At 44.5% G+C, this 27,890-nt stretch overlaps 1 protein-coding gene across 3 annotated transcripts in view; it reads left to right on the top strand.

Moving 5' to 3' along the window:
- The window catches only part of LOC138208450 (FERM and PDZ domain-containing protein 4-like), a 40,617-nt gene extending 32,723 nt beyond the window's left edge, over positions 1-7,894 (top strand). For 2 of the 3 annotated variants that reach the window (XM_069166318.1, XM_069166317.1), the window contains exons 12-16: positions 855-944; positions 1,069-1,251; positions 1,436-1,574; positions 2,000-3,019; positions 3,443-7,894. In XM_069166318.1, coding sequence (XP_069022419.1) covers positions 855-944; positions 1,069-1,251; positions 1,436-1,574; positions 2,000-3,019; positions 3,443-6,780 — 4,770 coding nt within the window. In that variant the 3' untranslated portion in view covers positions 6,781-7,894. The remainder of the gene's footprint in view (positions 1-854; positions 945-1,068; positions 1,252-1,435; positions 1,575-1,999; positions 3,020-3,442) is intronic. The other variant, XM_069166319.1, reaches the window with a different exon arrangement.
- The last annotated feature ends 19,996 nt before the right edge of the window (positions 7,895-27,890 follow it).

The raw sequence follows: 27,890 nt of genomic DNA, 5'->3' as shown, positions 1-27,890 counted from the left end.
TTGTTTACATGTGAGCCGTGACGCATGCACCGAAGTTGAATGTCAGCCATCAGCAGGCAACTTGATTTTTCTCCAGATTAATCTACCTGGTACATCTTCACATGGTGGATGAAGGAACGCAGCTCAGGTTAAACACTTCATGTCCGATGTATATGTCGAGCGAGCCCGAGCAGCACGATGCACAGGCTGGCTGATCATTTGTATTCACAGTGGCGGCTGCTATATCTCGTCCGTTGATTAGAGAGAAATACAGCCGAGCAGCACCAATGAGCTGGCATGTAATTCAAAACGTTCAGCTTTCTCATTACAGCCTTGAAGTTATCACTCAGCCCTCATCAAAAGATGCCGCTCACTGGGTTTAGTGGAGAGGCTGAGCAAAGACAATTTCTTTCTTTCTTTCTTTCTTTTTTTTTTTTTCATGTAGACTTCCCATTAGCTTTTTGTTTGTGATAGTGTTGGTGAGGTAAAATATTACTGGATTATACTGTGGAATAGGTGCATAGTAGAAGTGAAGAATTAACAGTAAAGGTATACAACTCCAGGCTTTGAATAAATACACATCTCTCTGAAGTAAAAGCAACATTACTTTGAAAAAGACTTCGGTACTTTTAAGTTCTGAAAATCCCACTGAGCCTAAATGATTGTAGAGACACACATCCACAAAGACACTGAGTGCTGCAGCGGAGCAGCCCTTCAGATTCTGATCAGATTTAAATGACATGATGGGATATAATGGAAAATCAGCGACCCACATCAAAATGGCCTGAGAGTGCTTTACATCCCGACACTAGAAGACAAATGTTCTGGTTGAAGTGATTTGGATTCTTGCTAATGCATTCCCCCTCTTTGTGCAGCTGACTGCTTTGCAGGCCAAGGTGCATTACCTGCGGTACCTAAGTGAGCTCAGACTCTACGGAGGAAGGGAGTTCAAGTCAATACTTTTGGTAAGGCCATTAGTTTGAGATTGGACTTGAGTTTTGATCAATGCTCATACGTTTGCGGGAACAAAAGTTTAACACAGCTGGTTTGTTTTTGAGTTGTCTCATGCATTCGGACTACTTTCTGCAGCAAGGTGAGAAGCAGACAGATGTGACGCTGTTGGTGGGCCCACGTTACGGCATCAGTCACGTCATCAACACACGGACCAACCTGGTGGCCCTGTTGGCCGACTTCAGCCACGTCAACCGCATCGAGATCCTCACTGAGGATGAGACCAACGTCCGACTAGAGCTGCATGTGCTGGATGTCAGGGTGAGAGCACTTCTCTTTCAAAACAGAAGTACCAGAAAATACTATTTTGTCCTGCATAATTTTCAATTATGTTTTCAATTATGTTTAGTTTTTTTTTTTTTTTTTATCCTTTATTTCCTTTTTTAATTTGTTCTTCCTCCTTACATTCACCCTTGCTTCCGTCCTTCTCTTTTTATTTGAACAGCCCATCACACTGATCATGGAGTCCAGTGATGCAATGAACCTGGCTTGTCTAACAGCAGGCTACTATCGCCTCCTAGTGGATGCTAGGAGGTCTATTTTCAGCATGGCCCACTGCAACAGCACAGGAGGGGATGACCCGAGTGAGTTATAATTACATCATCCATGTATGCATGTTTGTGTGGTCCAGATAGTGTGGATTAAGAAATATTATGAAAGCACGGGTCCCTCTAAGACACCAGTTTTTGACAAAAGTGGATACGAAACAGTTTAATTTGTGTTGTAAATGTAGTAGTACCTTTGTTCGGGCACACTACTCCATATAAAAACATTAAGTGAAGTTTAGAAGTTTGTGATCTCTCTCACTGGCGCGTTTTGAAGAAAAAGACTCCGAGCTAGATTAAGTGACTTAAAAATTGATATTTTACAGTGCAGCATTAAAATTCAAACACCCTGAGGTAGAGTACTTATGAGGTCGAGTGAAAAGAAGGCAGTTGCTTTAAATTTTAATCAAAATGAAATAGAAAACACGTAAAGTAATGAAATCTTGGTTTGCTGCTGTCTGTAGATCAGGATCGTGTCCTGGAGTGGCCCTACAGCACGTCATTGGGTGACAATGAGGAGCCATTACCGGGCCAGGGAGAGGCCTACAACAGGGACTCCGAGTATTCGGACAACGGGCAGAGGGAAAACTGCATTTCTCCTTACTTCCATGAACCCCCAAACCCTGACAGAGACCTTGGGACACGAAGAAGTCCGTTGCCCCCTCCTCTTCCGCCTGCCACCAGACACAAACCTCAAGATTCACCTCGGAGCGCCAAAGTGTCATTTATTTTCGGGGGAAACCCACCCTTGAACCAGCCGAAGAACTTGGGCTATGAACGACTGTTGGAGAGCCCCGAGGTACCCGAGCACAGACCACCCTACTTGCACAACAACACAGACTTTCGGCAACAGGACAGAGTGCCATTTCAGTTCAGTGGTCTGACACACGTCTACAGTAACATTATAACTGAGGAGGGTGGTGAGGAGCCTCTGCTACGGGAACTCTTTTATCGCGACACGACAGACGATGCAGAGGACGACGACGACGCTTCCGGTGAAGAAGACTCCACTGGGGGGACACCGGTGGGTGACAAGCCAGGTGGAGATGAAGACAGCGGTAACCAAGGAGGAAGGTTACCCACTGCGACCGGCAAGGCCACCTTTCTCGCCCTCTCTGGTTCCACCGATGACATCATTGACCTGACGTCGCTGCCTCCTCCGGAGGGAGACGACGGCGTCGACGATGACGAGGAAGACTCACTGCTGCAGACGCTCAACCTCGCAATTGCAGCTCCGCCGCCGGGCTTTCGGGACAGTTCAGATGAGGACGCGGCGCCTGAAGGAAGGCCCCTAAGCACAAATGACAACGATGACATCCCGGTATCGTTAATTGATGCCGTTCCGACGCACGGGGAGGGGGAAGGGAGCACGGGAGGGGAGAGAAGGCTGGAGAACGCGGTCATGAATACTCTTCAGGCACTGGAGGCTCTATCGGTCTCTGAGCAGAGGCCCCCCCCGCCGCCACCCAGCGGTAACAACCCAGGTCTGTTGAGTGATGTCATTTATGTCTTTGTTTTGCATTGATTTTCAGTCATTTTTACTCGGCCCAATTCATGCAAACACCTGCGGTGTTCAGTTCTGTTATGATGTCATGTAGATCACTAAAATGTGTTGGCTTTCATTTGTGTTGGTTTTATCAGAGAAAAGCGGTTGGATTGTAAGATTTGCTTTTTTTGTTCTTTAACACATTTTCTCTCCACTATTTAGCTTTAACTGTGACTTCTTGTCCGCTTTATGTTACCAAACTCCCAAAACACACCCATGACATCAGAACAGAAACCATTAGTACAATGATCTTACTCATTCAGTACAAATGTAGTCATAGCTCTGCATAACATTCAATATTGTACACCTTAAAGATCTTTTTGAATAACACATATTTAACTTTGTATCTTTTTTCTTCTAGGTGTTTACACATCTCGTGGCTTGAGCCCGGAGTCATCCTCAGATTCTGGCAATGAGACCAACTCCTCAGAGATGACTGAAATCTCTGAACTCGCTGCGACTCACAGGCTGAGCGAGAGCCACATGCGTCTTCTGGTTGCCACGAGGGAAGGATACCAACCTTTGCTTGAAGAGAAAACCGAATTCCCAGTCTCGCCCGGCACCGGAGGAACGATACAGAAGAAACCCCGTAGTCCGACGCGGCACCTTCAGCCTCCGGCTGTTCCTCCAAGACGGATCCTGCGCTCAGACACCGCATCATCAGGGCCGGACGGCTTGGAGGTCAGGTCGCAGACTCATCTCTCAGTCACTCTCCAGCGTCCAAGTTCCACCACGCCAGGAGGCAAGCACCATAGAAAATCTGCAGACTCCAGCGGAAAGTACAACACCTTCAGCGCGAGGGATCTCCACAGCCATCTTGATTTGGACCAGCGCACTTCATTCTGCGAGCGGGATGAAACTCAGAGAAGACAGAATTCTTTTCCGGTAGAAAATTCGGTCGCCGAGGGCCCCGGAGTGAACAGCCCTCCTCGCGACCACCGCAGAAGTCCTCGCCCTTCCTCCGCTATCTCTGATCGCCTCATAGACAACTTGGGGAACTGCGGTACTGATAATGGAGCTGCGGCTGTTGAGCAAGATGAACATCTGGTTGTAGCGTCATTACTGTCCCCAGCCAAAAACTCCAGATCAGGAGGGTCTGAGCAGGGATCAGACATACAAAGCGACCATCAGCCAATTTCGAGGCAACAGAGCGTCGCACGGTTGTGTGAGTACCATCTAGCGAAAAGGATTTCAAGTTTGCAAGGAGAGGCCCACAATTCACTGCAGGGTTCTCTGTGTTCCTCACTGGATGCTGGTGGCAGCACGAACAGCAGTGCCTGTGCCACCCCAACGGACTCACCGCTCGGTCCCGGTGCAATCGAATCAAAACACCACCATTTGCAAAGACACCCACTTTCTAGTTCGTCCTCCTCATTACTCAGGGTGCTAAACTATGAAGATAGCAAACCTGGAGTTCCTCTCGGCGTCCCCGGGCAGGGTGCTCAGGGAAAAGACCTCCACCCTCACGCAGACCCTGCCCTCCTTCGAAAAATGCTGCCCAATATCCACGGCCCCGGCGCTGGGGCGGAACCAGGCCGACCATCCTCAGCCACGCCATCTAAGCATAAAGAGACCACAGGTACTGGGAGTAAGAGGCCGCACAATGATCTGCATGCTAAACAACAGGCCTGTTTTAAGGGGCTGAACCAGAAGGAAGGCAGTGAGGCCTACAGACAGCTGATTAACTATCTAACAGTCAGCCAGATGCATCAGGGAGGGAAGCTGCACAGTGCAGGCATGGGAGGGGCAGTGAAAAAGGACACCAGGCGCTTCATCACGAGCAACCCTCAGCTTGTTGAAATGGTAAAGAATAGGGGGAGCACCATTGCTCGCTGTCCATGTATGCCTTCTTCCATATCATCCCCATTCCTCAGCCCGAATTTAGTAACCCCCAACGCGGGCACCGTGCAGGTGGCAAATAAAAACTCACGTTCATACCATTCTGCCACGCTTCCCGCCAAACTCAAGAGAAGTCCTGATGTGCATGCTCAGAGGCCGAATGACAGTTTAGATTTGAGGGCGGCTACTGCCGAGAGGAGGAGCTCCTTTTCTGGCCTGGAGAGTGAGCTAGAGAGGAGTGGTGTGGACCCAGAGCAATTTCTGTCACTCTATAAAAGAGAGGGCTGTATGAGCCGTGAGGGGGAATTTAATGCAGGCGGAAACCGTGACGGTGGAGGTGCCATGAACCGTCCCCCATCTCGGTCCAGAAGTCAACCTAGTGGCAGCACAGAGGACTGGTTCAAATCAGACCCGAGGTCAAAACATGCAGTTCGTCAGTCTCCTCATCCTCGTCCTAATGATTCTCTTTGTTTCTCTGCTGCCCCCAGTGTAAGTGGTCAACGAGCAGACCTCAACACCATCTCACTAGGAAGGGGAGACCACCCTTCAGCTTTTATCAGGCAGGCATCTACCAGATCTTGCATTGCATCACCGACACCCAACGCACAATCTCCACCTCCTCCGCCACCTCCCCCACCACCTCCTCCTCCTCCTCCTCTGCCTCTGTCCATGCAAGCCAACACTAGCTCCAGCAACTCGGGATGCCCCCAAGAATCCATCCACTGCATCCAGTCCCGGCAGAATCAGAACCACCTTCAGGCCGTTAACCCAACAGATCCCTACAGCAATCACCTGCAACGGGGCCGCGAGCTCAAACGCAGCTCCAGCAATGTGACTCCCAATTCCGGCAGTGTGGAAGTTCTGTTCGATAAGCCCACCCGCAGCCGGAGCCAGCAGCCCTTGTCACCATTGCTGCCCCAGCAAGGGGACACCAAAGTCCAGCGAAGACCGACGAGGAAGCGGCTCTCCAAGAGCTACTCCCAAGGCTCTGTAGCTTCCCACACCGCATGTTGGTCTTCGGGGTGTAGGGTCGACAGTAGAAGGGCGTCCGTGGCGTTTCCATTACAGAAAGACGCAAAACACATGAAGGGCTCTCAAAAATTGGACACCAGTCCCTGGAGATGCAACGGGCCCTTCAGCTACTGTTTCTTTAAACGTAAGAGTGAGGGCGAAGAGGATGAGATTGAGTGGGAGAGGCCCAGACGGAGCCGAGTTGGTATCGACAATGATAATGGGTCCGCCTCAGCCATACTACCCTATGGCTCGGCAGTGGATGCTGCTGGGGAGCAGCTGTACGGGGAGGTCCTCAATAACATGAGCTTTAGTGACCGACTGTCACGAATCAACGCACTCAAGGACCGCATGTACAGCTTCCCTTCCGGCTTCACTGATGTCCGTCGTGATGCCAGTGAGCTCATTGCACTGGTGAGATCCAGCGTCGGCCGCTGGGATCGCGGATTCCAGATGCCTCTCCAGGATGTATCCCAGTGCAAGCAGCTCCTCTCTGTTGAGTCAAAAGAATTAGGTCGGGCGTGCCGGAGGATGGCGCAGGCCCACAGTAGTCCTGAGGAGATGCTGCTATCCGTAACTTGTAGCTTTCAGGTGCTATGCTGTCTCTGCGAAGCTTGCATGTGTCTGGTCAGGGGGCTCGGAGCCTCGGCCTCACACCAACAGAGAGAGGTTGTGGCGAAGGTGGACGAGGTTGTCATGAATTATATCTGTTTGCTCAAAGCAGCCGAGGCTGCCACAGTGGGAGCACCAGGGGAGCACAGCGTGAAAGCCCTGGTCCGCCACTCCAGTACCATGTCGGCCATTGCTAACACACTCACCCGCTCCCTTAAAACGCTGCTTAGCAAGTAGAGGCTACTCTTTATGCTTTATAGTGTGGCCTACGCAGTCGGAAGAAGTCTCTCTTTAAGCATCTTGTTTGTTTGGAGTCTGCCGGAAGAGTCGTATTTTTCATACAAGATCTGAGCAGTTTCCATATTAAAATTAAAAGAAAAATAAAAAAGTGTAAGACTTGTTGCAGTTGGACTTAACATTGAAGTTATTTAACACTGAAAAGATGATGAAGATGCTAAAAGACAGCCCTCTGACTGCACTTGCTATTTTCTGATGACAATATTGTAATGTATATTTACAAAGCCATAGTGTCACAGACCTTTGTAATATGATATGTACCTAATAGAAACTATACCCGTTTACCTGTGCATTATGTAACTTATTAAAAAATGTATATAATGTACATAAATACAATATAAATCTATTATTTGCCGTAGCAGTTTCAAGAAGCTGTCGAGTATTCAGCTTACTTTTCTTTAATATTATGCAGGGCTGGAGTGAATTCACTTTTAGTTCAATCAGTTCATGAAGTGCAGTTTTACTACAGATATTTATAATTGTAATATTGTACCTGTAGAAATATAAGTAAAAATGTTGTCACTGTCAGTCGAGTGAAGAAACTGTTGCATTGTCATTCACATGCTAAATATTAGGAGGGATTTCTGAATGAATGTGTAAAAGTGAACTGATTTCAACCCTGCTGCATTACAATGCATTTTTTGTTTTGTTTACTTTTTTTGTGCAAGATAACGGGAACATTTGTTAGAAATGTTGAAAATACAGGGACACTAAAAATTACACTGCATTTCTCATTGCTTCACATTAGATTATTTTCAGATATGAATAATTAGCAGTAAATAATAAACTGCTTCCCCAAAAACTACACAACTATGATATTAACAATTTAGAAAACAATATTTCAGATTGCACACTGTGTTGAATATGTCCAATTATTTTTAAGTTTGTGTGTTTTATTATCATGTTTTGGAATAAGTTGTGTGCTCGAATGATTTATTATTTCACACTATGTATCAAGACGCAGTTACGTCTCTTGAGAAAGAAGAAATTACATTCCTGTTTTTTTTGTTTTTTTTCAATAATCCACCAACCTATTAAAAGACATTTTACAGATGTTTTGTTTATGTCTTGCTCCATGTGTCATTTGGTTTGAATGCTTTGCTGTAACATACAATCAGCTCCGGTGTCTTCTGAGGATTATTCCATTTTAGAATAAAAATACAACAACCAATAATTTTAATGTCTATTTCATAAAAGGTTATGTCTTTCAAGGTTTACATTTAATAAATTGGAGTGTACAGGCATACTCACAGAACAGCATGATGTGCATTGAGAGAGAGCACTTGGATAATAGATTTTCTTTTTTTAATTTATGCATTTATTATTGCATTTTTGACGATTATTTCCCACACTCTTGGTTCGGCTTTTCACATGAAAACACGAGATATTTTGTGAATTAAACATCCATTCTTCAAACTGACAAGAGACGTATGCACATCTGGGTCGGAGTTGCCTTTTCACTAACATTTCAGGAGTCAGTGACAGCTAAAGAGCTGCAGAATGCCTCTGAGATCCAGTTCCATGTCCTATATAAAGGGCAATTTGACATAACTGTAGCACTCTGACAGCCCGCAAGAATGCCATTATCCTTTTTTTTTTGGTCTGTGATGGTGTAATCCGCTCTCAGATAGATGACCGTCCACCGGAAAATCCAGGTTTGTCTGTTGTCAATGTCGCTGGTCCAGTGTAAGCATGAAAACAAAGAATAATACACTGCCAGGCACAAACTGTTATAGAACATAAAGTGAAGAAGGAAAAAAAAAACCAAAAAACACACGCAAGTGACTTAAGTATATAAAGGCACTAAAAGAAAAATACACTTTTAAACATTGTTGTACAGTGCTGCTGCTGCACTTGCTTGTAATGTATTGTCCGTGTGCCATTCATGCGTGATTGACCGCCTCGTCACGTGATCTTTCAGCCCGAGCAGACCGCGTCTGCCTCATTTGCATATTGGGCGCCTGTTCTCCCCGTGCCGTGACGTGGAACCAATCACTTCCACACAGGCGGGCAGGCCACGCCCGCGCGGCAACTCGTGTGTCGCGCGTCCCGCTCATCAGCATTGTACTGGCGGCGCAGCAAATAAAAGCTGGACGTTTAGTGTCCCCTCAGGTGGGTGCAACTTAATGGAGGGGATTTCGCTGCGCTCAGTTAAAGATGAGGGACACTAGCGGGGTCGTGAGCGCCGCCGGCGCCTCCGAGGGAGCCGCTTAAACCGCCGAGTCCGCCAGAAGCGAACTACCACCGTGGAAAAGTTATTGTTCGGCGAGCCCGTGGGAGGAGGGGGGGAGGAGGTTAAAGTTGAGCTAACGGGTAGCTCCACGGGCTCCGAGCAGGTTAGGCGACGCCAGGACCTCAACCTGAACAGTTCGGTCACAATGGCAGCTGCGTGCCACCCGCGACGCGCCCTGGTGGAAATACCTGCGCCGCAGCCCAAAATTGCCGGTAAGTGTCGACGCGGCGACGGCTCTTGGTTGTTTTGAAGGTTTGAAAACTTTGCCGCCGCGCTAAATGGCACCGCGGCCGTGCGCCCGCGGCGCTTCACGCGCCGGTAAGAACTGCGCCAACTTTCCAAATCCGTCGTCCTCGTGCGTTTTATTACGAGACGCAACTCTCGATGCCGGTTTCTGCTCGGCGCAGCGGCTTTTGGAGGAAAGAAATAATCACTCGAAACGCCGCCTTTCAAAGAGTAGGCTATAAAGTTTTATTGCTATTTTTATTACTATTATTAATTTTTTTTTACAGCTCGGATGAGGAGGTCCTACTTGGAAATTCTAAGTGCTCGTTTGACTCCAACTCCGTTTGCGAGGGGGAGAAACGCGGTTCCCAACACGAGGCGGGCGCAGTCATGTAAGTCCCACTGTTGAGCCATTATACCGCTACCTGCAAAACTACTGGTTGTTGTTTTTTTGTTGACTTTAAAGGCAGCCAATGTGACGTTTGCGTCTCTGTTTGCACCCATCCAGACCAAAACACAAATCTCCCCGAGTTTTTAAAAGTAAAACGGTGTTGGAAAAATACTATTTAAACTTTTTAAAAGTTTTGTATTTTTAAAACACACCAAAAAAAACATCCTATCTTGGTGAACCGGGGCGTCCCGGTGATTCTTGTTTTTTTATCTGCCTGGTCGTTTATCAAACTAATCGTCTTCCTTTTTTGTTTTTCAGTGGACTTGTCCATCGGCGGGGTGTGGAGAGGAAGGATGGAGGAGCAGTGTGAGAAGATGGAGGAGCAGCATACCCCACTGTCCAAACAGCAGCTCGTTCAACTGATCAGATCTGTCATCTTAGTCGAACAGGTATTAAAGCCACCCATTTCATGTCAACATATTTTGAAGATGATGAGGGACGACGGAATGAACCATATATTTGGAAAATGAATGTACTCTACAGTGGTGTGAAAAAGTGTTTGTCCCCTCCTGTTAAAACATAACTTAACTGTGGTTTATCACACCTGAGTTCAATTTCTCTAGCCACACCTGTTCTCAATCAAGAAATCACTTCAATAGGACCTGCCTGACAAAGTGAAGTAGACCAAAAGATCCTCAAAAGATAGACATCATGCCGAGATCCAAAGAAATTCAGGAACAAATGAGAAAGAAAGTAATTGAGCTCTATCAGTCTGGAAAAAGGTTATAAAGCCATTTCTAAAGCTTTGGGACTCCAGAGAACCACAGTGAGAGCCATTATCCACAAATGGAGAAAACATGGGACAGTGGTGAACCTTCCCAGGAGCGGCCGGCCGACCAAAATTACCCCGAGAGCGCAGCGACGACTCATCCGAGAGGTCACAAAAGACCCCACAACAACATCCAAAGAACTGCAGGCCTCACTTGCCTCAGTTAAGGTCAGTGTTCATGACTCCACCATAAGAAAGAGACTCGGCAAAAATGGCTGCATGGCAGAGTTCCAAGACCAAAACCACCACTGAGCAAAAAGAACATTAAGGTTTGTCTCATTTTTGCCAGAAAACATCTTGATGATCCCCAAGGCTTTTGGGAAAATACTCCGTGGACTGACGAGACAAAAGTTGAACTTTTTGGACGGTGTGTGTCCCATTACATCTGGCGTAAAAGTAACACCGCATTTCAGAAAAAGAACATCATACCAACAGTAAAATATGGTGGTGGTAGTGTGATGGTCTGGGGCTGTTTTGCTGCTTCAGGACCTGGAAGACTTGCTGTGATAAATGGAACCATGAATTCTACCGTCTACCAAAAAATCCTGAAGGAGAATGTCCAGCCATCTGTTTGTGACCTCAAGCTGAAGCCAACTTGGGTTCTGCAGCAGGACAATGATCCAAAACATACCAGCAAGTCCACCTCTGAATGAATGAAGACTTTGGAGTGGCCTCGTCAAAGTCCTGACCTGAATCCTATTGAGATGCTGTGGCATGACCTTAAAAAAGGCGGTTGGTGCTGGATTTTTTTTTTTTTCTCCCTTAATAATAAAAACCTTAATTTAAAAACTGCATTTTGTGTTTACTTGTGTTATCTTTGACTAATTTAAATTTGTTTGATGAGCTGAAATATTTAAGTGTGACAAACATGCAAAAAAAAAAGAAATCAGGAAGGGGGCAAACACTTTTTCACACCACTGTAGATGCATGTTTTTTACTCGTGTACTGGTCAGCTGTGCACCTTCTCTGCATTTGACGCAACCTGAGATGTGATGTGCTGTGTTGCATCTCAGAGCCAAGAGCCCCGGATCATGGCATCAGACCTGAAGTATCTTCAGGAAGACCTGCAGCTGAAGAAGGCAAATGTTTATAGGTCCATCCCTTACTCGCGGTTCGGCTCCAACAGGGACGCTCACTGCTACAGAAAGGCGTATCCTCACCTGGTGGCATTCAAAGTGAGTATGCGAAGTAAAGTCATGTATCATTATGTATTAGACTTTTAAAAGCAATTTGTTTGTGTGTGGGGGGGGGGGGTCTTTAAGCACATCCTTTGCTATTCGTGTCTAATTGAGCCTCTTTTTCTTCTTCAAAGGAATATTTTGGTCTGGAAGATTACAGGGTGCTCTGCAGGATACCTCTCTGTCAGCAGGGTGTCTCATTGTGTCACGCTAATCTGTCACCTCCTTATCCTCCCCCTCAGGTTTCGTGTCAGGAGTGGGGCCAGGTTCTTCTGAGGAACAAAGAGTGGGACGTGGCGCTGGAGCACTCGCTGATGGCGTGGCGATTCACCAGCGAGTTGCCGCAGTGGGACACGGCGAGCCACAACGCTCTCCGAGAGCAGTGTTACAGCAGCCTGGCAGCTCACGGCCTCAGCGCTCTGCAGCACCACCGCCCCGAAGCCAGCAGAGGACGCGAGCTGCTCAGAAGGTGTGCCAACATGCGCACTCGTGATACTCTCATTGTTGTCGGTTCAAGACAATACCGCTCCGGGAAATTAAACGCGTCGGTTTTGTTGGCACATAAACTCCGCCATTTTTTTTTTTAATAACGTGCATGCATCTGAAAGGTTACAGGGTGAACCAGATACCGAGTGTTTTTGTCGATCCCTGATTTTAAAAATCACCTTTTATTTATTTTTGCGATACTAATGAGGTGTTTTTCTGGTGACTATCCTCGTCGGTGTTAACCTGATCCTTTCACAAACTGAATGAACTCGGGTCACTCGGGGAAATAAGGTTCCGGCTGCATTTCCTGCCTTCAGAAATATTCTCCGTCTACCGCGACGGGTTTGCTGGCAACTAATTTCCGAGTTAAATATCCACCTGACAAAAAGTGGCTTGGACATCCTTCTGGAGTCCCGTCTTGCCACCTAAATGTAAGTGTATACACCTTTCAGACCTGTAACACAGCTGGGTTCCACTCTCTTTACCACATGGGTGTTTACTTCAGCTCTCACTGGGATGTGTCACTGTTACTTCTAATGCTTAAAAAAAAATGTTTTAAATTAGTTTAGCAACTAAAGTAAGATTCAGAGCACAACTTCACCTTGCATTTTTAGGTAGGGACTAAAGTGAGCTATCAGTCTGTTGTTCATAGTTATAATTTCTTGGTGTTTGAAATAATCTGTGTCTGCCATGGAAAGCATAAGTGGTGCACTATTATTGATGGTACAGTTGGAAGATTTGAGATGAAATTTAACACACGTTTTTCTCGCTTCAGGTTGAAGATGGCTCAGCTACATAGCCAGTCAATCGTTCCCTGTATCCAGGAGTTGCAGAGGATTATGGGATGTGTTGAGGACTCGTCCATGGATACAAACGAGAGCAGCTAAACGGCTGGATTCGCGCCAGTAAAAAGCGTGCTTCATAGATGAGCTAAAATGATCTGAGTGGCAATGGGCCGAAAACATTTTTACATGGTAGTGTTTGTTTGGGGGGGAAAAAACCCACTCCAGTATTCTTCCAAAAGGGGCACCGGAGCGAATGCAAAACGGAGAAGTGCCACCCAATGCGGTTTCAAAAGGTAATGAAAACCAACCTGAATGAACACCGCCCTCTAAAAGGCTGAAAATGCGATAAAACCTGCATTTAAAACGCACCATTTTTGCGTCGTGTTAAGAGGAGTTGTTGCTCCGCGGCGTGTCCATCGGTACATGCAACATTTCGTTCATGAATTACCCTGCAGCTCCAAAAAGAGTTTTTCTTTCTTTTCAGACGTTCACATTTCGAGAAAAGTTACATTCAGTTAGAGATTTCTCATTAAAATATTTGTATGTTTTTAGTACTTTGTCTTGTATAATTTGCATTGACAGCTGAAATGTAAAATATGAAATGACCTCTGTTGGTGCTTTATATGGGTATGTAAATAAGCTTTCGTTACTTTTCAAGGAACTTGAATCTGTGGCCTTCGTCTCTGACTAGTTATGCGTCTCATTTGTACAGAGTCTGTCATTGATTGCACTGGTACTGTTTGTCCTGAAAACTTGAATTTTTTTTATATACATATATATATATATATATATATATATATATATATATATATAAAATAGACAGATAATTTAAATAAAGTCCTTACAATGAACTTTGGAAAAAAACAACCTGTGTCTACTGTGTTTCAACATGAATATTAAACAGCAGCTGTACAGTGTTTACTTCAGATATCACTTCCGTAACTTAACCTTGCAGATATTCTGCTTTAATTCTACTGGCCAGGTGTTCATGTCAACGCAGTGTCGGGTAGTTCGGTTGGATCTTTGATTGCAGCAAATATCAAACCAGTCGTGTGAATATGCAAAGTTGTACATGTACAATATGGAGATAAAGTTGAGTGGAAAAAAAATTACCTGTTCAATTTGAATACGATATATTTGTCCACTTCAAAAACAATTGGTCCTTTCAAAGCATGCCATAGTGAATGAGTGTAGAACTGTACATGTGTGTTCAACCTGTGTGTGGTGTTCATATTTGTCTTGTCTTTTTCATCAGTGTGAATTAACCCCTTACTGTACTGGTTGTGTTGTTCTCCACCTTTCAGCTCATTGTGTGCTGCAGTGTCTACGTGAAACCTGGCTGCTTATTGGCTGCTATTGTTAGTAGGCTGCTGTTGTTGATTAGCAGGCTTCAATGGTTGACTTGTACAGTGCAGCTTTCATTGGAGGCTGCTGCGTCCCAGCCATGGGCCATTACAGCAGATTAGAAGATTAATTGATCAATGGATTAATCCATTCTGGCAGCCTGAACGCTGCTCTTGCAGTTATCATTTTGTACCACTAGGTGGAGCCCATGTAGCACCATTCTACCAATATCAGTCTATATGGAGTCAGGCTTGTGACTTCAGTGGAGCAGTGTTAATGCCACTGGAGAAACAGCTGTTGCCATGGCGCTCAGTGGAGTGAATATTAAATAATTTTTTGAATGCTATTTAGGGTTCAAGATAATGAATGGGAGGCTGATGGGGTGAGGGGATGTTGGCTGACAAACAGGCTTCATGCTGTAGTGCCATTGTTTCCCTTCGGAGGCGAGGGTCCCCTATGAGATCTACAATTAGTAAAGGGATATTTTGTAGATTTATTTCAGTGTCCTCTGAAATACAGGATTAATATTATTATTTGTCTCCATGGTATTACAGCCTATAGCAACTCGCAACAATTTAGCCAACCCACATACATATATATATATATATATATATACGTATATACGTATATATATATATATATATACGTATATACGTATATATATGTAAGGATATATATGTATGGATATATATGTATGTATGTATGTATATATGTATGTATGTATATATATATATATATGTATGTGTGTATGTATATATATATATGTATGTGTGTATGTATATATATATGTATGTATATATATATATATATATATATATATATATATATGTGTATGTGTATGTATATATATATGTGTGTATATATAGATCGATATTTGTATATTGAGTATTCTGGCCTACATTAGAAGCTCTTGTGTCTCTCTCTGTCATACTATCTTTGTTGCAACTCATTAGAGAAAACAATCGTAATGAAAGAGAGGATGGTGCCCCTGTGCCCTTTGTCGAAGCCATCCCAAAAGCTTCATAGGTCGCTCTGTGACAAAATATAATGCAGAAAAATCATAGAAATTGCATTACAATGTCAAAATGTACCACTGCAGCTTTTTCCCTCTACACAAGTTCAGTATAGAACTGGGGCTATTTCACGTGTGATGTAAAGGCATGAGGGCACCCGACACCCCTCTTTCAAGCTAATGTTTCTCAAAGTTCAGGGCCTGAACCAGAAGCAGCCGGCATTCCTTGTCGTCTGTTATTTTGTCCCTGAAATGTCCTTGAAAGAAGTCCTCTGCACTGATGCAGTGTACACGTTTAAATGCTGTAGTTACAACATGGCTGGAGTATAAAAAAAAAAATATTTAAAATAAAAAAAAATATATATATATATATATCAGTGCTTTACAGCTCCCCTGTCCCTTGGATGTTGTTTTTGAGGTTGCCTTCGCCACGGTGCCAAGATCAGACAGCTACAAGCTACAAAGACAGACCTCCCTGTTTGTTTGCCTCTCTGCATAGCAGTAAATTCTCTGTTTTACCTCGACGCCATAAACACCCCCAAACAGTGCTCTGTCATGTTCCCAATGCAGTCTGTCACTAGAGGTTAGTTCAACGGAGAATGAAAGAATATTTCACGTTAGCTCGCAGCCGTGGAAGCCAAACGCAGCTAAAGAAAAATATATATAGAGGTGGAACAGATTCAAAATAGAGCTGGGTGCCATGTGGAGAAGGAAAGCTCGGTTTTAGTAGAGGAAACTGTTTCAGTTTCTCTTAATTAGCTAAGTGTGTTTTCTTAAAAAAAAATATCAGGAAGTGTAGAAATGAATGAAGCAGGTGAAGGAAACGGGAAAAGAAGGGAACACTTGATCCTAAAATTGCTCCCGCAAATCTCTGGAAGTCACAGATGGATCATGTTCCCAAGGAACGACTAATGCCCGCTGTTACAATGTGAGTTTGCATTGGTTTCCATTCATCTTCAGCCACCTAACAAGAGGCTGATTCACACCTGGGATGCCAGCAGAATGTAATTAACTGTAATTAACTAGCTGTGAGGATGGAAACCAGCGACAGTGAGAGTTCCAGACGGGAACACAGCGACCGTGTTTGCACACGACTCCAATAGTCTGACATAGCTGAGTTCTTCTCCCAGACATCTGTACTCCCGTTCAAAACATCTGTTGCTTCAGCTTTGCGCAAACAGAGCTGAAAGAAAGGGGAAGAGGAGCACTTTGATGTCATGGAGCTGCAATTACAATGATAACTCGACAGACCCGCCGCGTAAGGTACCAAGGATGCTGATAAAAAAAGACAAAAAAACGGCCTTGGCTGCCACAGTGCCGGAGATGCCTTTTTACATTCCTGAAGTTGAACAGTGTTGTGTAATAGCATGGGCTGCCGTCGACAGAACGAGCTCCGCTCCAAGTCAGGGGATGGGGTTTTGAAGTGCGACAGAAATTATCGGCTGAAACAGCTCGCTTGAAATGGTGTGAAACCGTCCGCTCTCCCGCTCATTTGCATGTATTTTGTGTTTTCTAGGTCTAAATAAGCTGGTGGACCTCTCACAGCCACGTCACAGCAGGAGCAGCACAGGTAATAACATTTATGATGCATTTATTCCATACAAGTGTCTGAGTAAGCAATGACAGCAGGAAGAGCTATCTGCATCTAATAGTGCCATTAGTTACACACTACAAATACTGGGGAAAAAAAAAAAGGTCTGAGTAGACTGTTCTGCTGTTTTATTTTGATAATGTGTATTGATTTTGGTATTCTTGACAATGAAATGCAGTGGAATATGCTGGTAAAACACAGTAAGTGGCCCTTGGGTTAAAACTATTTTGCCCCCCCCCCCCCCCCCCCCAAAAAAAAAAAAGACAGAAAGTCATTGTTTCTGAGGTTGTTTTCATCTTCTGAGATTTTCACATGGAGCTCATTTACAGACATTTGTAATATTTTGCAGCCTTGAGCACCTCCACCGTGGTTGGTGCCAGATGTGATCAGCTGGAGGCATCTCTCTGCCTGTGATTGGTTATTACATTGTAGGAGAGTTAAGGTTAGGGGTCATCACTTCATTTAGCTCTCGTTTCATATTTCATACAGTTCAGTTTACAGTCTTGAAACTTGACGATCATCATCAGTATTAACCTGTTTGAAAAGCAAATATTTCTGTTGTTAAGGCAAGTCTGGTTTTTTTTTTGGTGTTATTTCATAGGATTTTTAGCCCTGTATGCACTTTTGGACCAACCGTCAACCACTAGCTTTCTTTGCATCTCCTTTGCACGATGAATTGCGGGACATTCAGCGCACATACATGAAGCAGATTTCAAGCAGATCTTGCACAAATTCGGACTCCGGGCACCTTTCTGTTATAAACACGGCGCATTCCCTAAGCCGGTTTTGGGACATAGATGATGTGGAGCTGCAGTGCTGCTATTCGAGTCAGTTGTGCAAAAACCCAAGTGGCCATACGGATGCTGGCGAAGGGATTTCCCAGCTGGCTGTCGTGTCATCTGCACCAGAGGCAATCAACCGTCTCATCTAGAAAGTGAACAAGTGGTTTTGTCCCAAAATGTCAAACCATTCCGTTCATCGAGTTCCAGTGGCTGAAGTATCAACAATATCTTGACTTCACATCAAAATAATCATTTCGTCCCCAATTTTAAGATTAACATGCAAATGTAATCAGCATCTGCTCCGCCGACTGCACTTCAAAGCGACACAATGGAGCACTTAAATCACACTTTTGAATATTTTTTTAAACCAATATGTCAATTTTGATTTAATTGGTATTTAGGTCTTCTACTGTCAAATGTATTATTTCTTCTTGACCAGCAGATATTTCCTGTATTTTCTGGGTTCATACCAGTTTTTTTCAGTTAGAGAGGCAATTTGTTCAGTGGCAGAAGGTCAAGAGAAATGAGCGTGCTCTATCAAATCCTGAAAGTCGTCCAGTGGGAATCCAAATACGCAGTAATGTACAGTTTTTACAGCGAGATCCGCCGCTGTGGCTGAAATTGTTTTTCCGCTATTTCTCCTTTTTAACACTGCACGGTGCAAAGAGGTAGACAAGACAGTAGAGGAAGTGATGAGGAATTACACTTAACAAAGGTCAGGGGTCGTATTTGAACCAAAAGTTGGCGGCTCAGGGGCTCCTTGGCTCAGATATTGACGTGACTTGAATGCTGAGCATGTATCTTTGACCGCTTACAAAGAGCAAGCTTGGTTTGGCAGGACGCGAGAATAAATGACCACAAAATGGCACTGTCACAACTAATCAAATCAAGGTCTTTGAGACGACTGAAAAAATTTTGGCTCCCAGAATCGAGTGCAAGTGTTTTAAAATGCAGGTTGATTCTGCGCGGCCCTCAGGTCAATGGAAGCAGGTGCTCATGAATAAAGAGGGAGTTAAATATGCGTGAAGTTATTAATTACAAGCCTGATATTCTTACAAGGCGCTTCTGTATTTCTTTTGCCTTTGCCAGTCATGCCTGCTGTCAATACATTTCTTCTTCCTTTGCTTTTTTTTTCTGTTTCCCAAGGTGGCTTTGGCAGCTCAGGTTTTATCCCGCTGACAGTTGTCCCAACTTATGAGTTGTTTTTGTTTTTTTTCTTTTGGCACAATTATTATTCATATTTGCTTATTTGTGTATTATGCATTTGTTTTGTGCCTGGAGTCAAAATGATAAGATGCAAATGTAGCATGACACATTCAAAGCAGTCGCATAAATGAAGTAAAGGGTTTCAGAAGTTTCTTTTACTTTCACGTGCATGTTTTGTTGCAACTTCTGCTCATAATTAATAATAAGTGGTCAGTTGCGTGTAGGAAGAGGTGTGACGGTCATACATGCAGTGCTGCAGAAGTTGTCTTTAGTCTTTAGGCGTATGTTAGTCGCTCTTTAGCTGTGGCTGTAATGTCGACTAATGTGCGCGTGTTCAGATGGAGGATGGACACAATACACAAGCACACAAAAGGCCCAAAGAAATGTTTTTATTTGCGGCCCTTTTGATGTGAGAACAATTGTGACTTCACTGGTGGCTCTGCTGTAAATCATTTAGCATCTGACAGCGTGAAGAGGAGGGAGGAGAAAATTGAGCAGCGGCGAGACGGCGGGTTGGGAGAAGCAGAAAAATCAGCAGGCGGCAGCGGCTGGCGTTCATCAACACACTTATACAAATAGTGCAAGTAGAAAATATCCCGGTTATGGTCTTGGGATCTGTGACGTCGCCTCTGTTTTTTGAAGGCAACGTTTTGAATCCTGGAGTCTGATCATTTGAATCTTTGTTAGGCGTTTGGTGAAATAAGCTGAAGCCGGCCGAGGGAGAGTTTGTGTGCACACGGACATGATAAACAAACAACAACGACAAAAAAAAAAATCCTCTTCCTGTCAGAAAACGTTAAATTACACGCGTGACTGTGGCTGCTGTTGCTGCCGACTTCAGAAGAAATGCATCAGATGAAAATGACATGCTTGACTTTGGCTTTTGGCTTTGGCAGTAATTAAACTCTAAATAAAGTCAAGTCAAGTCGAGTGTTTTACAGGAGAAAAGTTTTTTTTTGCCGCTACTTTTTCAGACCAACGGTGGGCATGAATAAGGAGAAATATCAGAGAGCCCATCAAAAAAACACATCAACATTCGTGCTGCCATCTCCCAGTGAAATGCTCAATATTACCCAGGACATTGGTCTAATAGTAGCAGCTAGACAGGTGGGCACCTATTCTATTCTATTATTTTATTCTATTGTTTCTATTATTGCTTCTGTATGTATGCTGCTGTGGCGAAAAAATTTCCCCTCGGGGATTAATAAAGTATATACCTACCTACCTACCATACCTACCTACCTACCACCTGGGCTCGCTGTCTTCTAATGTGCGCGTTAGAGACAGAGACAGTGAGAGCCGACGTCGGTGAGCAGCATAATGGTGGGTGGCGGGGTCTTGAAATGACAAAGGCGAGCCGCTGACCAGCCCCGAGGGGGCCCCGTCCCGGGGTTGTGTGTCATTAGCTCAGTCTGAATTGGCAGCAGACTACGGGACGGCCGAGCGGCGGGGACAGCGGTGCTGTTTTCACGGCTGAGTGGAAAGCGCTCGCGGCCATCGCCTGTCCTCGCTTTGCCTCTTTTCTGGGGGAGTGAGCTCCATCCAGGCAGCGTCAGGCAGGCAGCAGATTCCTCCCACTCCCTCGGCTGCGCCGCCAGATGCACACCGACCACACCGCACCACGTTACGGTGTGTCTTCTTCTGACAAGTCCGTGTTGTTGTATGGGTGTGTCAAAGTGAGCTAAATTGGCAGCGTTCATTTAATTATGAGCATACGATCATCAGTGTTTGCATTAACCTGCTTCCATTATAGTTCATTGAACACGTTTCGGCAAATTGTGCTCAGCAGCCCAAAGCCGGATCAGCTGTGTGGATGCACCGAAGGCTTCCACTCTCGTCATTTAAACCGATTTGTAAATAGCTTGGTTGCGCAACACATATGGAGCTGGAGTCTGCGCGCGATGTGCCGCTGTCCATCCTCCTCAGCCATGTCGACGACCCCATTTCAATTTAGATTCCGAGTCACACTGATAGGCGTGAAAGATCTGGAGTGAAAGCTAGATTACTGGCCCGGAACCTGAACACAGAAGTGCTGACGGTGCCGAAAGCAGAACACAAAAGTAGAGAGCTGTCAAGCTATAAAATTACACAGCGAGCCGGGGTGAAAAGATGATTATGGGCAATTATGCAGCCGAAAAAATGCCCTCAGAGGGGAGACCTTCCGCGTTTCAGAGGTTAGCTGGGATGGACGTACAAATAGCAACACAAGCGAGCGCCTGCTGTGTTTGTTCGTGTCTCATGTGTGAATGCGATTACCTGTAAGGTGTATGATGAAATCTACATAGTAGATGGCATTAAGAGCTGAATCCACTACCGTACGGTGCTCTTTATCGAGATGTACCCGGCAAAACAGTCTGATCTCCATCTTAAATTCAAATGTGGTATTATTCTGCTTTGACGCCAGATATTTTAGCTGCAGCTTGTGTCTGTATGTTAGAGTTTATCCATTTGATCTTGTATATGTATATTTTTCACAGTAGAAGAAGTTGCCCAAAATCCAGTGACTGTTTTGTCTGAATTGTCCCGGAGATGAACGTTTCCCTCTGCCGGCCTCGCCCCATTTTTTTTGTAACTTTTAACAAGTCACTTTGAGAGTTGGTGTTGACTGTTACTTCTAAGCGGCCAAACAAACAGGACTTTTGCCACATAAAAAGAAGAAGAAAAAAAAAAAAGCATCCACTGTTTTTCCACCTCCAACGACACCTTTCATGTGTTCAAACGGATCGTGCATTTCAGCCCTCCCTGCACGCCAGTCTTCCTTCTCAGACAGGAAGTCATTACAGGGGCTCTCACCCCATCACAGATGGCCATTTAACACATCGCTGGCAACTGCAAATGAACCAGGAGTAGCAGCCGCTCGACTAGACCCAGCCGACTTTGCACAAATGTTTATCTCTCGCTCACCTGCTGTGCTGGGATTGGAGGTGCACTTCAACCTTGGCTCCTTTTTTTAATTTTTTTTATACTTTATTTATTTCATTCTGTTTGTTTGTCACAGGGAGCGCTCGCTTTAAACTGGAGGATTGGGTGAGGTTGTGTCATCGTAATGGGATGCCTTTTAAATTATTTTTTTTTGCATACCTTGCTGAGTAAACACCGTTTAGCTCGGAGTCGCCGAGAACGTCCTCCTTTGTTTATTCTCTGTTTCTTATTTCCCTTTGAGGAGCACAGGGGGAAAGAGCTGACGCACGGCAGGCGTCGCTTCTTAAACCTCCTTCTGCTGCCCCATCGAAATCTGTAATAGCCATATTTGCTCTGTCAAGCTGCCGTAGCCTTTCGGCGCGTTCGCAGCTCCACTGGTGATAAAACAGATAAAGCCTTCTTGACAAGTTAAAAATGAGAAAGCAATTGCGGCTGACACCCTTGAGACAGCTGTCCTTTCTCTCTCCCTCTGTCTGCCTCTTCATCTTCCTCCCTCTCGCTCCATCCTGTTTGCTCTTGTTCTCTGGAAACGCCTTGCTTGTTATTTACTATCTGTACCGAGTAAAATATTAACGAAGATACCTCTTGAGGGTGTTTGCAAGTGCTCGGCGATATGACTGTAGCCGGGCTATTAAGGGAGAGAGCCTTAGCACTGAGGGATGTAAACACAGGGCCTATTCATTAGTCCCTTCCTATCATTCTACCACTTTGCATTTAATACAGTACATTCACTCTCCGTCTCGAGCTCAGGATGTTGTTGACATATATATTTGGACTGCGTGAAGGCGTGCGAGGGAAAGAGGAGGGCCTCAGATTGTCTGTTTTTGTGCAAACTTTGTGCCCTGCTTCTGTCACATGAGGAGGAGGAGGGGGGGTTGATAGAGCAGCGCTGGTGAGGGCGGGCGTCTAAATCACGGTTTGGAACGGACCCTCGGCGTGGCGATTGGCTGTCACAGCCACAGATGGAGGACGGCGCCCACAGGAAAAGGATAAACTGTCTGATAAGCGCGCGGCGAGGTACAGGGCTTCTGCTGGCAGACAGGCTCTGGAGAGGGGGGTGGGGAGGTGGGGGGGGATGGAGAGAAAGGTAAGTAGATGGGAAGAGAAAGAGGAAAACGAGTCAAGAGGGAGCAGGCAACAGATGAATCTCCATCTGTGTTCGGAGGCGAACAGGGGACGGCAGCGAGAAAACAAGCCAAACGACCACTAAGGTGCGGCTTTGGTCTCATACCTCTTGTGGGTTTTTGCTTCTCCGAAGGAACACTTAGGTGCATTTCGATATTTCCCCTCTCTGCCGAGGAGGGAGCAGCACATAATTTTGTAATAACGAGCTGGGATGAGTGGCATCAATCAGCTGCCTCAGAGACGGAGACCAGTGCAGCAGCTGCAGTTGGAGCAACTGCAAGAAGGGTTTATTTTAATCAATGAAAAAAAAAAAATCTGTCACGCAAATGACACTGACTGACTGAAATGTGGTGGAATAAACTAATCGTTGTTAGTGAGCAGCTGCACAGCGAGCTGAGGGGCTAAAATCAGACAGCTGACCTGCGACAGACTGTGGTCATTGACCCCTGGATCCATTTCATTGGCTAACCTTTATAGGAACTGGAGAGATCTGTGACTAGGGAGATGACCAATGGCATGATTTGTACATTTATTAAATAGACTTTTTTTATCGAAAATATAGTCGGATGTTACCCCTTTGTACCCATCAACATTATGAATAGTAACTGTAATTTAATGGCAATAAAATAGTGGCTTTTTTTTTTTTATTGTGAGTTTGAGGAGCAACAAAAATGTTGTTGACCAAAACATTTCAACTACTTGTGTTCTGGCCGTTTTCATCGAGCAAACACTGAAAAGCAGACATATGCGTGTTTTGGAGGTAGAAGGTTGCAATGATGGTTAAGAGAAAGCATCGCATAGCATTTTACTGTGACGTGATGTTCACGGTTATCACTGTTCTCTGGTCTATAGAGAAAGACTGCATTTGTGCTTCTAGCTCCACTGCTTTACTGCAGCTTATATCCACGCAACATTAGCGGATGCAAACAAGTTTCCTCGAGAGACTTCTGCTCCGAAGTCCACTCACCGTCCTTATTTCCGGCACTGCCGTCAAAGGCTAATTCAGCCCCACACGCAGTCGTGCGGGCTGTATCAGAAGCTGGGTAGAGTTGTAATAATATCACTGCAGTAATACAAAAGGGATCTGTGAATGAATCCAAATACAAATACCTCCCAGATTGACAGAAGCTCTATCTGCTATTCCCACAGCCTGTTCTCGGTTAAGTGGCTTTTCTGCCTAAGACCAAGCTGGATGGAGTTGGCTCTTGAAAAATAGTGCTTATCTGTTTATGTGGGTGTTTGTTTGTAATATACAATGAATTATAGAACCGCCTATTATTACCGCATTGGGCCTGGAGTGTTATTGCCTACCTAAAAATGAGGGAAGAAAGAAGAAAGGCATACTAAAGAAATGGCACAAGCTGTTACCTACACTGAAATTACAGGTCAATTCACAACCTTTTAGATACTGTTAATCAAACATTCGTTGGGGTCATATCATATCCAATTGAACAGTGGTGATAAAAAAAAAGGCATTTAAAAAAAAAAAAAAAAACTAATGTTATGCATCGCATAAAATAACACATAGAACAAATGTGGTTTTGAATAGAGACATTAGTAAAGGTACTGTACATGCTTTGTTTCCTTTCTTTCTCTCAATACTAAGCCACATCCAATACCTGTATCTTTTTTAGCTGCGCATGACGGAATTGTGCTTCTAGTTTCCCTTTATTAAATCTTTGCCGTGATACCATCAAAAAGCACATTAAAAAAGGAATTAATTATGATTTAAGAAGGTTAAGTGCAAGTAAATGTGTCACTCTGGTGATCAAGGATCTTGCATATATATGCGGGACATTGCATATCTTCAAACAGAGAGGTTCAAGGGTGTCGGGGGGGCACTTCCTACAAGACCACAGCATCACGGGAACTAATATTCTCCGCCAACATCTGAGACTTTATTCTATTAAGATGAAGGCCATCTTATTTTAGTCAGGTTGGCCGAGACCCAGAAGAAAAAAAAAAAAAAAAAAAAAAAAAATCAAAGTTATTTAAAGCAGGATCCTAAAATCAACGCAGCAGCAAGTCGGAGTCGGAGTTGTGGAGTTAACCGACTCTCTGCCACATCTCTGCTCCTTTACAAGTGAGAGGGAGCCGGAGATGAGTTTTCTGAAGATGGTATTCAGGGGAGTGAGGAAAGAGTCAGGTCAGACTTCGATTAGCAATAGCGATTTGGACAGCTACACAGTGTGTCTCACCCGGCAACAAGAAGTGTAAATTGACATAAAAAAAAGTTTACAAAATTAAAATGTGCACTAATTGTCACTCACCAGGACACAGCTTGTGTATCCTTAAGGTCCTGCAAACACAAATGAATGATGTGAAAATGTATAAATACCTTAATAATATTTCCAATCGTGAAAGCAGCATGTACCTCAACATTTGGAGTGATCGTGGACCAGTCAGCAGTTAGAACAGGAGAGAAAAGATCTTTCTTCTAACTTGAGTCACAGGAGCGACCTTCAGCTAACTCCAGAATTTCACGACTTAGACATGAGAGACAAAGAAGAGAAGAGAACTACAACTCCCAAGAACACTTTTGTCCAGTCTTAGAGCTTTAAACACTGCAGCTAACAGGAAGTGGAAGATATAGATTGAAAAGTAAAAACTAAAAAGGACAATTTACAGTGTTAAAACATTCATCCAGCATCACTTAGCACCGTGTTTGCCATTATCACGTTTAGCCACCTGATAGCAGATTTTTTTTTTTTTTCACGTGACGAGCCCGATGCACTGCTGGTACGCCCGCGGTTTGATGATGGAGAACTAGTTGAAAACAAAAGAAGATAAAGTAGCCCGAAGTCCATAATTCTAATCCATACCTGACTTCATGAGCATAAATAATAATTAAAAAACAACAAATGCTTGCAGATTCTTTGGGTTGCAATCTTGTATGTTTTTTTTTTAAAACATACCAGCCATGCTTCCATGCTCAGCTTTATTGTCAAGGGATGAAGATCTGTCGTCTCCTTTTTTTAATGCCAGCTGTACATATTGATAGCAGACAGTGAGATGGCTCTCGCAGTGCCACAGTCTGAACACTTATTCCAGCATCCCTTGGCTACATTGTATGTCAGAAGATAGGATGTGCAATATTCTCCGACTGAGAAATGAATCCACAGAGATTTCTTTGTGGCTTGTCCAGATAATCCCTCTTTGGTCAAAGCAAAAGAAAACCCTCTGCTTCTTTTGCCCGAGGCGTCGGGGAGACTCTCGGAGGAGGCAGTTTTCATTTCAGTCGCGGCCTATACTTGTGGCGTCTGTTTACCATCCTGCGATACAGTTTAGAGATATGGGATGAATGGCTGAGTTGCTCAAGTAGAAAAGGCAAAATCGGCAAAAATATATCCCAGTGGAAACTTACTTTTTTTCATTAGTTTAATTAATAAGAGGAGAGGAGAGGAGAGGAAAGGAAAAGAAAGGAAAGGAGTTTATGCCAAGCATTCCCTCTGCAATTTACAGTCCAGGGGGAAGTAAATATCTCTTTTCATTATTCAGGTTCCCTTGGGCTGTCAGCATCTAAACCACTAAGATTTTAAAGTGAAAAAAACATTGTCTGATGTGCTCCGAATGCCGAAATAAAAATGAAACCATTACCTTATCAGAGATGTTTGCGTGTTGGGTGTCCGTGTGTGCTTGTGCGTGCGTTGTGCGCTCACGGGCACACATGCAGGCGTGTTTGCGAGTGTGACGAGGCACCAAGTTGCTCCCATTCCTCGAAGTCCCCCCGGGCGCCGGGGAGCATCTGCAGTCCCTCTCTTTTCCATATGCCCCGCGCCTCTCAGTCTCATTCAATCATTAATTCAGGGTGATTATGAATTAACAAGCCACCATCACTCTTTTTCCCTGTCAGATCAGCTTGGATTTTCCCTCCCTTTTTTTTTTTTTTTCATGATTCAGGCATTTGAAGAAAGCTTCTAATTATGGAGGCAAATCTGCCTCAGGTGGGTAGTTTGGCATGACGATGCTGTAGATTCAGTTGCTATAGCGATCCACTTTTTTTTTTTTTTCCAGTTAGAAAAACGTATTATTTAGATTACTTCTTTTGGAAATTCTCTTTTTAGAGACCAAGGAGCTAGAGTTCATTTCTCTGTTTCATGCAATGAGAGTAAAAAGGTCTTCCCAAATCCAAGCCAGATTAGACACCAATGCACCAGTTATTGATGTACATTCCCCTGAGTTGCCTGCAGATTTTTCTGTATATTGTGTCCAGAAATACTGCAGAGCCGCTCGTACTCTAAATTCAAACTCGTCCCCTCAAAGTTTGTGAGACTCCGATGGAAATTCTCTGCAGGTGGCAAAGAGAACAGACCCCTCGAGGGGGTGGGTTTTTTCTTTTTTTTTTCTTTTTCTGGTGTTGCTTAGACACACGCACGGCAACGGGGACAGATGCTTGCCGACAACGGGGGCCTGAGCGTAGCATCCTCCAGTTGAAGGGCGGTCTCCTTAATCACCATGACACCCTGCTGCTGTGCTGCTTTGGCAAAACAATGCAGAAACAAACACACAGAGCAAACTTGATTAGATATGTTCTGCAGGGAGGGAGATTTACAAGCTCCGTGGTGCTTTTCCAGGCCGGGCGTCTGACTCTAACACGGCGAGATCACAGGGATTTGAACAACAGTGAAGTTTTCCTCGCTTTAAGTAGCATCTTTTTTTTTTTTTTTAATGTAAATCGTGTCTAATGATAACAAAGGACAGCGGAATTAGTAAGATCAGTACTTATTTTCATTATACATACACTGCAGTGCCATATATTTATTACCTGCACATACATAACTGTTGGAGATTGCAGTTAGCTGTGCAGCTTTTAAACAGTGTGTAAATTGCAGCCATTAATCCCACAAACATCACACTCTGGTCAGAAGAAGGTTTTTGTTACCTGTTGGGTTGAACTTGGTGAAACTGCTCTCTAGTATTATGGCTTTTGTAGGATTGCTG

The sequence above is a fragment of the Embiotoca jacksoni genome, unplaced genomic scaffold (genome assembly GCF_022577435.1).
Source record: "Embiotoca jacksoni isolate LCO1_2020_lvr unplaced genomic scaffold, fEmbJac1.0.p SCAF_38, whole genome shotgun sequence".
In the NCBI taxonomy this organism is placed as follows: domain Eukaryota; kingdom Metazoa; phylum Chordata; class Actinopteri; family Embiotocidae; genus Embiotoca; species Embiotoca jacksoni.
The sequence above is the reverse complement of the archived record's forward strand: the minus strand, read 5'-3'. Positions and strand labels throughout refer to the sequence as shown.